Raw genomic sequence first — 12,401 nt, 5'->3', positions numbered from 1 at the left:
ATGGTAGTTAACAAAATAATAAAGTTCAATAAAATAAGGCAAAAATTGACAAAACAAACTCTTATCATATATATATATATATATATATATATATATATATATATATATATATATATATATATATATATATATACGCGCTTTTAAAATGTTTTTAAGTGCACTCTGGTGTGCAAAAACAGCTTTTGTGCCAACAAGATGTCAAAGTTTTATCCTCGCCAAAACCTTTTTGAACACAAGCTTTTGCCACATATTATAATACAGTGCTCTGTGTATGCTGTAGAAATTTCTAACTACATTTCATCTCATATTTGTTTCAGGAAGCCAAAGATGACAGCGGGTGTATCATCTGTCCACTGTGCGATAAGAGCTTTCAGACCCAACACCAGCTCACCATGCACATCCGCCAGGTAACCTACCCTCCATACCTGTTGACTTCTTAAAGTCTGTGTACAAGTTAGCAAAGATGGCAGAAAGTCAAGTACCATCTGTCCAAGCATTTTCAGAAGCCACTTAGACGAGACGATATATTTCAGAGCTTGGTCTGTAATGTTAATGAACTTATTGAGCTGACCCAAATGTCTTCTCTGCAGCACAATAGTGATAGTGGGACTCCGGACCACTCTTGCAGTATCTGCGGGAAGTCTCTGAGCTCAGCTAGCTCTCTGGATCGTCACATGCTAGTGCACAGCGGAGAGAGACCCTACAACTGCTCTGTGTGCCATCAGACTTTCACCACCAATGGTAACATGCACAGGTCAGTCAGGGTTTTCAAACAAAATGATTTGCAATCTGGAGAAAAAATGTGTCACTTAGGTTGAAGATTTTGATTTGCACAACAGAACTGATTCTCAAGACAGCATGCAAACATTTAACTTCCATAATGTGATGAATTAAGGAAAATGGACGATTCAGTGGGACTAAAATTAGATTTTGACAGTATGAACGTTTTTGACTTTAGACTTTATTTACACCCACGAGGTCTTGGTTATGTTGCACAGTTCTTTTCAGAGGTGCAGCAAGTTATTGCTTTTTGATTAAAGGTAATAACTTTTTTTTACAATAAAATTTTTAAAGCTTTTTTTTATTTAATCCATATTTATGAATTGTGCATTGCTTTATAAAGTCAGTTCTGATTTAATGCTCTCTTTCAGCTAATAAAGTGTAATTATCAAATTGTTATTTTGACTAAGGATTGAGTGTATGATTTCATACATGCACACCTTTGTGAACCATTGAGTATTCAAACTCAACTTGTCTGAAATGCTGTGATAAATCACACACACGTACTGTTACTCACTGCTGTTTAAGGGAAGGGAGATGTGCAGGAGCCGCACGTCCGTCCGCCCTGATGTATCGTCAGAACTTCTGTTTCACTACTGAATGAGCAGTAATCCTAAGCTTATCGCTGACTTTGTATCTTGGTGGATTTAATAAATATTTGTTTGTGAGCATGCAAAATGAGTCATATGCAGTCATTTCATTGTGGCTTTCATGCTGATCAAAATTTAAGCAGATCCGAGTGGTCACTAGATATTAAATTCATTAATAAATGTGAGTGGTGCCACCGTGGGTGTTCTGGGTGGTTGCCAGGATGTTGCTATGGAGTTGCTACGGTGTTTACGTGGTTTCTAGTCCATTTCTGTGCAGTTGCTAAGGTGTTTTGAGTGGTTGCTAATGCATTGCTATGCAGGTGCAAGAGTCTAAGTGGTTGTAATGGTTTTCTGGAATTGCTAAGATAATTAAAGAGGTTGCTATGGTGTTCTAGGGTTGCTAAGGTGTTTTATGTGGCAGCTAAGGTGTTTTAAATGGTTGGTTGTCAAAAAAAGTTCACCCCAGATTCTGAGAGTACATTAGAGGTTTATTTTATATCTGTAGCACAGACAGTGCAGAATGTTCCATTACATCTGATGTCCACATCCGTTTGTACAAGCATCATTTGAGAAGTTGAACTGTTCGGAGATGTGTGTTGGGCTTTTTTAGAGAAGTGAAAGCTTGTTGGTTGATTACATCCCTCAGGCCTCACCCTGCCTTCGCCTGCGCTGAAGAGTTGCCCAGAGGATGAGTGCACCACAAAGATAAATGAAAAGGCATTGGTTTGTTTGTGTATGTTGGTGTTCATACATGTGCAACTGCTGGGGTTCGTCAGCTCTGTAGCCTTTGCTTTTGTTTAAGGAGAGAGCGCTTTGCAGGAAGCGAAGAGTGACTTTAAAGCACCTCCCCCATTTTGGTCATGGTATCTTCTGCCCGCAGGTCTTGCTGATGGAGGGGGTAAACATGAACTTCCTCCCAAGTTTGCAAAGGTTGATGGTGAAGTGCATATTATGGGGCATCAGTGTGTGTGGACTGCTCTTAAGGGCCCCTTGCATAAGCGCTATTTAAATTGCAGTTATCTGGTAGCAAGCAGAAGTAAAGTGGAATTAGGGTGGAATTGGAAATACTACACTAAGTTTGATTTGCATGGAATGTGCGGCTGAGACGGATGTGAAGGGAATCTGGTTTTACTACATCAGCTGTTACTGTCCTGATAGCATCTCATCTTTTCCAAAGTTTCTGTATGAGTATAGTTTTACTAATAGTGGTTACTAGGGTGTTCTTTAGGGTCCTATGAAATCGATTTAATTTTTTTCTCAAATTCAGTTGTTGTTGTTGTTGTTTTGTCCATTTAAATTTTTCTAGACTTTGTTTTAATGATTAAATTACATTTTTATTAATCAAAAATGTCTAATTAATTGAAATCATGAAACTTACACAATTTAATAGCAATTTATTAAAAGTTTAACAAAAGTTTAATTTTTATGGCCCTATGAAATGTTTTACTTTTTTTTCCCAAATTCAGTTTTATTTATTTATTTTTACCAAATACTGTGTTTTCCATAATTTTTCTGGATTCCATTTTAATTTTGATTCATTAAATTGTAATAATCAAAAGCATCTTTAATGAATTGATTTTATATTTAAATATATATATATATATATATATATATATATTTATTTATTTTTTCCAGAAATACTATCCCGTGTATTTACATTTTTCTGCTAAGTAATTCTGGTAAATGTTTTTTGATGTCGTTGGTGATTCAGCCCACATTTTCCACATCACAGAAATAATAGGGCCCTAGGTGATCTTGAATCACATGTAACTCTCAAAAGTCAAGACTGTTTTATGACATTCTGGAAAGATGTTTTGTTTGCTGAACAATCTGTATGCTTTTAAACAACAGTACAAGTCTTGTTTTCAACTATTGGCCCTTCTACAGTGTGTTGGACCAAGTTGAGCACAGTTTCTATATTCTGGTCTGGTCTCTAGACATGGCTTGACTCCTTGACTCTCCTAAAGTTATGGGATTTTTTTTTTTTTTTCACCCAGTTTTGTCATCTTATGTCTTTACATCATTTGCATGATCAGTGCAGGATGATGTACATGCATAATTTAATTAATGTAAAAATAATGTACATTTCAGTATCTGGCTAAATTGAGTTCACGCATAGTTTTTCCTAAAAATGTCAAGATTTTCTCTATTCTAGAAATGAAACCTGATAGAAATATTGAGCTGACTGACAGTTTTGAGGCCTCATGCATGTCCAAGGAAGCTGTCCATGTAGTTGACAAAGAGGCAGCCATCTTATGCCAAAGCATCACATGGTAAGATTGGGGCTGTGAGGAGGAGGGAGTCACTGCTGCCATGGAGAAAGATCACAACTTCACAGAGGAAAGTCAGTGTGCGTTCTGATTGGCTGCTTTTATTTACTTTAACTCTTTAGGTGTTAGTTACACCACTGAACAGCCACAGGTTTGCAGGGGGTGCCCTTGCTATGACATTGCTTGGAAGAGAGGAGACTTTCTGACACCACAGTGCCCTCTGTCTGTGCTCTTAGGGAGCACGACGGAATGCTTGGATTGGATGGAATGAACCTGTTTATGCATCAACAAGTTTTATGATCCTTTACAGATTAGCCAGGCTGCTCGTTAAATGTCCATACTGACATCCTTCATTCAAGGACAGGAAACTTCAGTCTAGTGCAGTTAGAAAAAACATTACTGCCACATTACAATTTAAATCAATTAAAAGACATCTGCATGATTCAGATTCAGTCATATTCAAGTACTAGCAATAATCAACTAATTAGTATTTTTCAGAGGATAAGCTATCATCCTATATGAGGTTACTGTGGTGATGATTTCCATCCAATCAGAGTTTGCTGACTTGGCAGTGCTGGTTTTCTGTGATTGGTCAGAGGCAAGGTCAGAGTCCAGAGCAGAGAGATATAACAGCCTGTCAGGTCCTCACACAAGTGTCCAACATACTGCCTGCTATTAATAAACCACTGACTGCAGAGTGAAAACTGAGACCTGAAAGACCATGGGATGTCTGACCTTTTTAACACTTGCACATGCATGTACACTTTTATGAGATAAACTTTTATAGGTCCACAGATATAAACCTCAGTTAGAGCCCTTCCTGGATTCATCCAGCAGACTTGTTTCATTTAAAATGTAAACTTTGATTGACAATTAATATACTTTTTTTTTTGGTCATATAGGTATAGTGTGAGTGATATTTTTTGGGAACAGCAGGTTTGAAACTTTTACTTGAGTTTAACATTCATCTTTATTAGGCCTCCAATTCCTACTTGTCTTGACTGGTTTCCTCAAGATCTCTCTGGATAACAGAGGATCAACTTCTGGCCCTCTCCATGCAACATTACCACTCTCTTTTCCGTTGATCTCTACCAGCCATCTTAGACTCGCATATGCACATATAGAGGCTGTGGGATAATTGCATGAGTTTCCAGACCATTAGTATCTTCCCATTACAGTCCTTTCTGTTGGCTCCCAATGGGATTAACAGGGTACCTTTACCCTAATTTCTAGAATATTATTCATGAGCTGCTCATCCATCAAACAAGTGGGAGGCATCTGTAAATGTCCTCAAGATGCAACTCCTTACCAGGAAACTCCTTCCTTCCATAACCATTAACCCTGTAGTGCCCAGGCGTTTTGCAGAGAACAGAATCATTTGTGATGCTCGCTTGTTTGTAAATGCACAAAATGCAGTTTTAAAGCACACTCTATTGTCTGTTTTCAGACACATGAAGATCCACGAGAAGGACTCTGCCAGCTCCATCCCCAACAGTCCGACTCGGTCTCCACCTAAACGACGACGTACCTCTACAGCCAAACGCAAACTAAGCCACGATGAAGACATTGAGAAGACCGAGGAGACAACCAGCAAAAAGGTAAGTGTAGTTCCACTGTCTTACCCAGTGCCCCAAGAGGTGCTCTCAAAATTGGGCTACAAATGGCTGACAGTGACCTGTGTGCTGCAGGTCAAAGAGGATAGCATTGTAGATGAGCAGAGTTTGAACAAAGGACAGGAAGAAGTCTTAACCTGTCCTATCTGCTTCAAGACCCTCACCTGCAGAAACGAATTTGATGCCCACATGGAGACCCATCCTGACACTACACTGAGGTACAAACCCATACATCAGTAGATTAAATTAATTGAAAATTGCTTCCAAAAACAATGTGATTATGTAACACAAACACAAGAGACGCATGAGTTTAATTCAGGACCGCCAGGCTTAGTAACAAAGTCTAGGGTTTGATAATGGAACAGTTCTGGCCCTTCCTACACTCAGTTTTCTGTTCAGTATATTATAGCTGTCCATTAAGCTCAGACAGGAATGTTGTCCCTTTGTTCGAGGTGTGAGTTGTATTGCAGGGAGACGCCAGTAGCTGAAGCTTTAGGCTGGATCCCTGCAGTTGCCGGGAGATATAGTGGCATGCTTTGTGCTGGAACACTCGTAATTTAACATATCCGAATACAGACGGGGCAACTCCTCTTGCTTACAAACTATGCAAAGGGATTTTGTTTCAGTGGGATTTGCCTTTTATATTGTGGTGCATGTTAAAAACACATTTGGTTGGTTCAGATAGAAATCTTTTATCTTATCGACCTTGGAACTGTGTTTGTTTTGCTCAAACGTTATTGGCTGAGAATGATCATACCTACATGACTGTAATCCTGTCGACATGTCCCCCTCCCACTCCTGAGAGGCCTAAGAGGTTCTTCCCTTCCCCCCCGCATGTGGCCCCCAGGCTTAGGGCAAGGGAGTGGCACGAAGAGGAAAGAGGAGAAAAATGGAGGGGGGAGGGACCACAGAGGTTGTGTGGCTGGGGGGGATTTAATGAGACACAGGAGGAGACTTCAGGAAGATGCATTCTGCAGGACATCTCTTTAGTAGTGTGTGTGTGCATGCATGTGTGTAAGATTGTGGCTGTATCCCTGGAGACGTCAGACTGCAGAATATTCCTCTAAAGTCACCCAACCGATGGGTACCTCCTCTAGTTAATGGATAGCTGTACGGCATGGCTCTGGGAGAAGGAAGTTGGCAGAGCCTGTCTGATTGTGTTTCAGAGCAGCATTATTGTTGTATGGAAGTACTGCAAATTTAGCACTAATCCTGTGTAATCACAAGAGCTAAGAGTGCTAGTTAAGAGGATCTAGACTGCTGTGAATTGGGTTCCACTCTGAAGAGTTCTAAAAGCAGCAAAACAACTACACACATACAAAAAGACCCAGGAATTATTTTCAAGATACAGACGTGTTATCTGTCTTACCCAAACAGCCCTTCCCAGTAAGCCGGACACTCCCATCCATACATGCTATAATAAAAATGAAGTTCCGACACTGAAATCTGATTGGATGAACCACGTTTGAAGCCACAGCAGAATAGCCAATAGAAACAACAGCATCCTGGACAGAGAATGGTTAGTGCTTAGTATAATTATAGGTAGCAGTGCTCGAACTCTTTGTAACAGTCAAGCTAAATTTTGCTTCTCATGGCTTTCTCATGCAAAACTTAAACCATTCTCAAGCATTGGTCCTAAACCTATTATCACTTCAAGGCATTATGCTTCTCAGGTGAATGTGCTGCTATGCTCTGCCTTACATTGCATTGTCTTTGTCTACTGAGATAAAAGCAGCTTACGATCCCTATGGACACGTCGTCACCATGATCAGGGGCAGGGCATGTGACAAGACCAATGCACAGCGTCACAGACATTAGCCAGCTGTCTTATGCAGCACCCTACAAACACAGAAAGAGTGCCATTGTAGGCAAGGGTGTGGTTATCATCAACTTTCCAGCTCTTAGTTAATTCACTTAGGAAATCCCAGCTCTATTTTCCTGTGCGGATGTCTCCACAACACACAGTAGATTGGATGCTGTATTTATTTTTGAGCAATGCGTCTCATATTTGCATATATAACATGTGGATTGATTCCTTCATAACGTGTGTGTGATCTTGAAATCGTCACCTCACATTAGTATTTTTATTCCTAGATGTGATTTATGCTGCATCTCGTTCCGGACACACCGAAGTTTGCTCCGTCACAATGCAGCTACCCATAAGCAGCTACCCACAGACCCCAATGGACGACCCTTTATTCAGAACAACCCATCCATCCCTCTTGGCTTTAATGATCTGGCTTTCATTGACTTTTCATGCCAGAAGTTCCCACAAATTGCCCAGGTAACAGCCATGGTCAAATTTTCTGTGCTTGATCACAATATGTAAAAGCTCTTTATTGTCTGTAATATCTGAGAGTTTTAAGTTTCAATTTTATTTTAACCCACAGATTTGGTGTGAAACCAACCTTCGGCGATGTACTGGCAAATTCCATCGCTTTGTATGTGACACATGCGATAAGGCATTCCCTCTCAGCTCGGCTCTGAACTTGCACAAAGCCTTGCATGAGACTTCCAGTGGCACCCAAGAGACAACATCACCCTTAATTATGAAAGATGAGCCTCCCACTCCTGAGAAAAGTAGCTTCATGGACTCCCTGGGCTTGCAGCACATCTCTCAGGTTAAGCCTGTCCCCTCAGAAGAGGATGTCCAGCAGGCCAAGCTAGATAGCATTCGGGTTATCCACGTGGAGCAGAATCAGTCCTCTGTACCTCAGGAGGATGACCTTGTTGGAGGGGTTAACCTGTCTCTTGTAGACCCAACTACTCTTCATGGTCTGTCCCATCAAGAGGCTCTCAAACTGCTGTCCCTTCAACCCTTCCAGACTGGTTTTCTGGTGCAACCAGATGGTGGTATGGTAGTGAAGCCAGTTTGTGGTGAATCCAACATGGAACTCGCTGACATACAGCAAATAATTAAAGTAGCTACCGCTGCTCCTAACCAGATCACTCTCCCACCCTTATCCAAGGCGCCTTGTAGTGCCGTGCAGTCGGGCTACAAGCAGATGCCTCCACTCAAGCCAAAGCCCTTGGTGGCTCCCAGAACCAGTATGGTAGCTTCAACTCCACCACCCCTATTGAACACCCAGCAAGCTTCTCTGGGCTGTATCAGCCCTAGCCTCCCACCCCCTGCCAGCCATCCTCTCAAGACAGTTCGGGACCTCTCCCCATCTTCCTCATCCTCTTCTGCCAACAACCACGCTTCGGCAGAGAGGATACAAATGGAGGCTGACTGCATGGGAGATGCCCATACCCCAATGGACATGGATGAAAGACATATCAAACAGGAGAACGGCAAGTTAGAAGAGACTACTGGAAAGAAGGGAACATCTCAAAAGGGCTCATACCCCTGCCGATTTTGTGACGAAGTCTTTGCATTTTCTGGTGTACTGCAGGCACATATGCGATATCATTTGGGCATCCTACCCCACCAATGCAATATCTGCGACTATGTTGCTCCAGACAAGGCAACGCTGATCCGTCATTTGAGAACACATAGTGGTGAGCGTCCCTATGTCTGCCGGCTCTGTCATTATCCATTTACTATCAAGGCTAATTGTGAGCGACATCTTCGCAAAAAGCACATGAAAAGCAATCGCAAGGAAATTGAGAAAAACATCAAGTATGTTACCTCGTCCACGTCCACAGCAGACGTACTGGAGCAGGCTGGAACTAGTGAAACTACCTGCCGCTTCTGCGGCGAGGACTTAAAGACTTTCAGAGCCCTGCAGATTCACTTGCGCACGCACAATGGCTGCCAGCGAAAGCCATTTGAGTGCAAGCGTTGTGGAGCAGCTTTCCTTGCTAAGCGTAACTGTATCCATCACCTTCTAAAACAACATCCAGAGGTCCAAGAGCAGGATATTGAAGACCACATAATCACTCTTCTAGCTGCATCAACCCAAAATAGCCCAAATCCATCTCCTCTCAATGGGCTGTCTCCTTGTACTGTAGTGCAGCCTATCAAAGTTGAGGACCTTAGCTTTTACAATGTAGATATGGATCAACCTCTGGACTTCTCTAACAAAAGCCGTGGGGGCAGCAGTGCTGGAAGTGTGAGTGGATCTCCTGGGATCAAAATTGAACCTGTCTCTTATGACTCTAGCATGGAACCAATTGACCTCTCTATTCCTAAGAATCCTGTGAAGAAGCTTAAACAAGACATTGAGGCCACATTGCTAAGAGAGGTTAAGAAAGAACAGTCATCCATTAGCATACTTGCACAAGCTCTTCAGGCCGAGAAGTCCATTGATGAGAAGTCTCAACCTCTTGGATGCTACCAGGTCCCTGTTGCATTGTCCTCCCTTACTGGTAGCACTAATGCTACAGGAAGGCTCTTGCGTTTAAAGCCCCTGCTTCCTAAACCTTCCTCTGCTGCTGTGAAGGAGCTTCCTCCATTAGCATCCATTGCTCAGATAATTTCCTCAGTTTCTGGCGCGCCTGACCTTCTTAAACGGGACAACACTAACAGTCTTCAGGCTGATTCTGACACACAAGGCAAGCAAGAATCACCAGATATTTTGACAGAAGAGCTCTCACTAGAGAGCTCAAGGAAGAGGTCCAGGAAAAGGCCTAACAACAGCACAGCGAAAGAGAAACCTATGATGAATGCCACAGATCCAAGTATTGATTTGGAGTCTAGTGGGGAGTTCGCTAGTGTTGAGAGGATGTTGGCAACCACTGATGCCAACAAGTTCAGCGCCTATCTTCAGACCAACACAATTGAGTTGTCAAGGAAAGGCGAGCAGCAGCCAGGTGCTAGTGACGAGAAAGAGGTGAAAAATGAGAAACACTTGCCAGCCCAGCACAGTGTTCAACCCCAACAGTCCAAAGGAAAGAAGAATGCATACTCAAATTCTGTGCAAAAGATGACTTGCCCCTTTTGTCCGAGAGTTTTCCCTTGGGCCAGCTCGCTTCAGCGCCACATGTTAACACACACAGGTGAGAGTTGTATGTAAAGTTTTACAGTGTTGATGTACACCTTTTGTTTTACCCCTCATAATATGTGCAATTTATTTTCCTGATTTTATTTTGTATTCCTTTAAAAGGTCAGAAGCCATATCCTTGTCCCCAGTGTGATGCCTTCTTCTCGACCAAGTCCAACTGTGAGCGACATCTTTTACGCAAACATGGCGTTTCCAACAGAGTGCTTAGACGCAATGGTGCAATACCCAAGCATAAGGAAGCAGAGGAAGGCTCACCAGAGAGTGCAGGTATCAAAAATAATGTATAATAGAAACTTTGAATTGCTTATGTATTTTAGACCAAGTATTTCTTTATCTGATAGAGATTACCTAAAATTGAATGAGTCCATGTATATTTCAGAGAGCACATCTGAGACTGAGCTTCTTGTGAGTGAGGCAATGGATCTCACAAAATCAGACCCTGAGAAACCTGTAGCATCTGATGCTGAGAAACCTTCACCAGCTAAGCTGACAGAGGCAGCCGTGGTAGAGCCTCTTCCTCACAAAGAAGAGGATGACCCAGCAGCCCTCGAGTCTTTGAAGCACAATGACCCCGAACAAGAGGATAGCGATTCCCATAGCAATAATACCCTTGACTTGACCTTTGTTTCCAAGCCAAAGGATTTCAAGATCACTGAGAAAGACCAGCCGCAGTCCTCCCCTGCAGCAGATAGCGACGTGTCTGACAAAGCAACACCTCAGGAGGAGTCCAAATTGACCTGCAAGAGTTGCAAGAAGAGCTTCCGCTATGCTGCCACCTTGACCAGACATGAGAAAGCTCACCAGCTGGATGTAGCATCAGACTCCACTAATGGACCTGAACAAAGCCTCACGAAATCTGATGATCCAATTGTGCCTTGTGAAAATAAGAAAGAGGTTACAGAGGAAGAGGTGGAGAGTATAAGGAAGAGCACAGCAGAGATCGAGGGAATGGGCAGTGTGGTGGAGAGCGGATCTGAGGAGGATAAAGAGGACAGGAGTGATGAAGAGGGAGCTCCAACTGAACTAAAGAGTGCTGAGGGAGAGACTGAAGAACCTGGCAGCAAGCCAGACAAGAGGAAAAAGGTGTGCAGTATATGCAATAAACGTTTCTGGAGCCTTCAGGACCTCACCAGACACATGCGCTCTCACACAGGTAATGACAATTCTAAATTATGATTATTTTGATTATTTTGTTTAGTATACTTCCAAACCCAACACCCAGTCACACACACACACACACACACACACACACACACACACACACACACACTCATACTCACACAAACCATGTTGGCTGTCATGTATGTTTTGTTGACCCTGGTTACTCTGTATCTGATTTGTCACCTGTAAATAGCATGTTTGTTTGCATAATAAAAAAAAAAAATGACAATTCTAAAAACTAGGGCTGCCCTCGACTATGGATTTTTCTGGTTGAATTTTAAGCATTAGTCGACTAATCGCACGTTTATTAATAAACCATTTAAATCATTATAATGAGCCTTTAATTGCCTACATAGCCTAAAAAGTGCTCAAGTACACGCATAAAGCTTGCCACAGTGCACCGGCAGAAGTAATGATTATGAACGTGTCAGTGAAAAACAGTAAGGAGACTGTATTAACATTTTAATAATTTGATAAACTAGTGCTTTCTTTGTTTTCGCCTTAAGAAATGAAGTCGGCGACACTGACTCGTCATCTCCGCAGTAGTGGACACGACATGTTTTATACAGATTACATAATCTGAGAATATTTGTTTTCCATTTAAATTGGTTCATTTGAAAGTAGACATTTCACTCTCTATAGATATATTTTTAATATCTGTAAGGCAAAGATATACACAGAGTTTTGCGCTGAAGTCTCAGACTGAGACGGCAGAAAGAGCATCCTGTTTGCTTTCATTATTTTACAAAAGCACGTTTTGTTGTTATTGTGAGTGCACACAAATAAACGTGGAGTCTTTACAGATTTGAAAAATGTATTACTTTTATCTGTATGACCAAAAATGAGGAAGTATTTTAAGAGCAAGTGAGCGCACCGGCGCCTCCATCTGTCCTGCAGTGAGCGCTACTATTGAGCTTCTACACACCACACAGACACTATAGCGCACATTTTTCTACATTACATGGCCGCTCAATCTAATGTTAAAGTTACTCATACTTACATATTTCAGATGATAAGCCGTATTTGAGGTCGATGAATGAT

At 41.9% G+C, this 12,401-nt stretch overlaps 1 protein-coding gene across 4 annotated transcripts in view; it reads left to right on the top strand.

The window, feature by feature from the left end:
- Positions 1–12,401, top strand: part of rreb1a (ras responsive element binding protein 1a) — a 52,799-nt gene that overhangs the window by 37,185 nt on the left and 3,213 nt on the right. For all 4 annotated transcript variants that reach the window (XM_079409428.1, XM_079409429.1, XM_079409427.1 and 1 more), the window contains 8 exons: positions 318–407; positions 591–754; positions 5,088–5,238; positions 5,329–5,471; positions 7,348–7,537; positions 7,644–10,194; positions 10,302–10,466; positions 10,579–11,352. In XM_079409428.1, the coding sequence (XP_079265554.1) occupies positions 318–407; positions 591–754; positions 5,088–5,238; positions 5,329–5,471; positions 7,348–7,537; positions 7,644–10,194; positions 10,302–10,466; positions 10,579–11,352 (4,228 nt within the window). The remainder of the gene's footprint in view (positions 1–317; positions 408–590; positions 755–5,087; positions 5,239–5,328; positions 5,472–7,347; positions 7,538–7,643; positions 10,195–10,301; positions 10,467–10,578; positions 11,353–12,401) is intronic.

This window comes from Barbus barbus (genome assembly GCF_936440315.1).
Source record: "Barbus barbus genome assembly, chromosome: 46".
In the NCBI taxonomy this organism is placed as follows: domain Eukaryota; kingdom Metazoa; phylum Chordata; class Actinopteri; order Cypriniformes; family Cyprinidae; genus Barbus; species Barbus barbus.
This window is presented reverse-complemented; position numbering and strand designations above follow the sequence as displayed.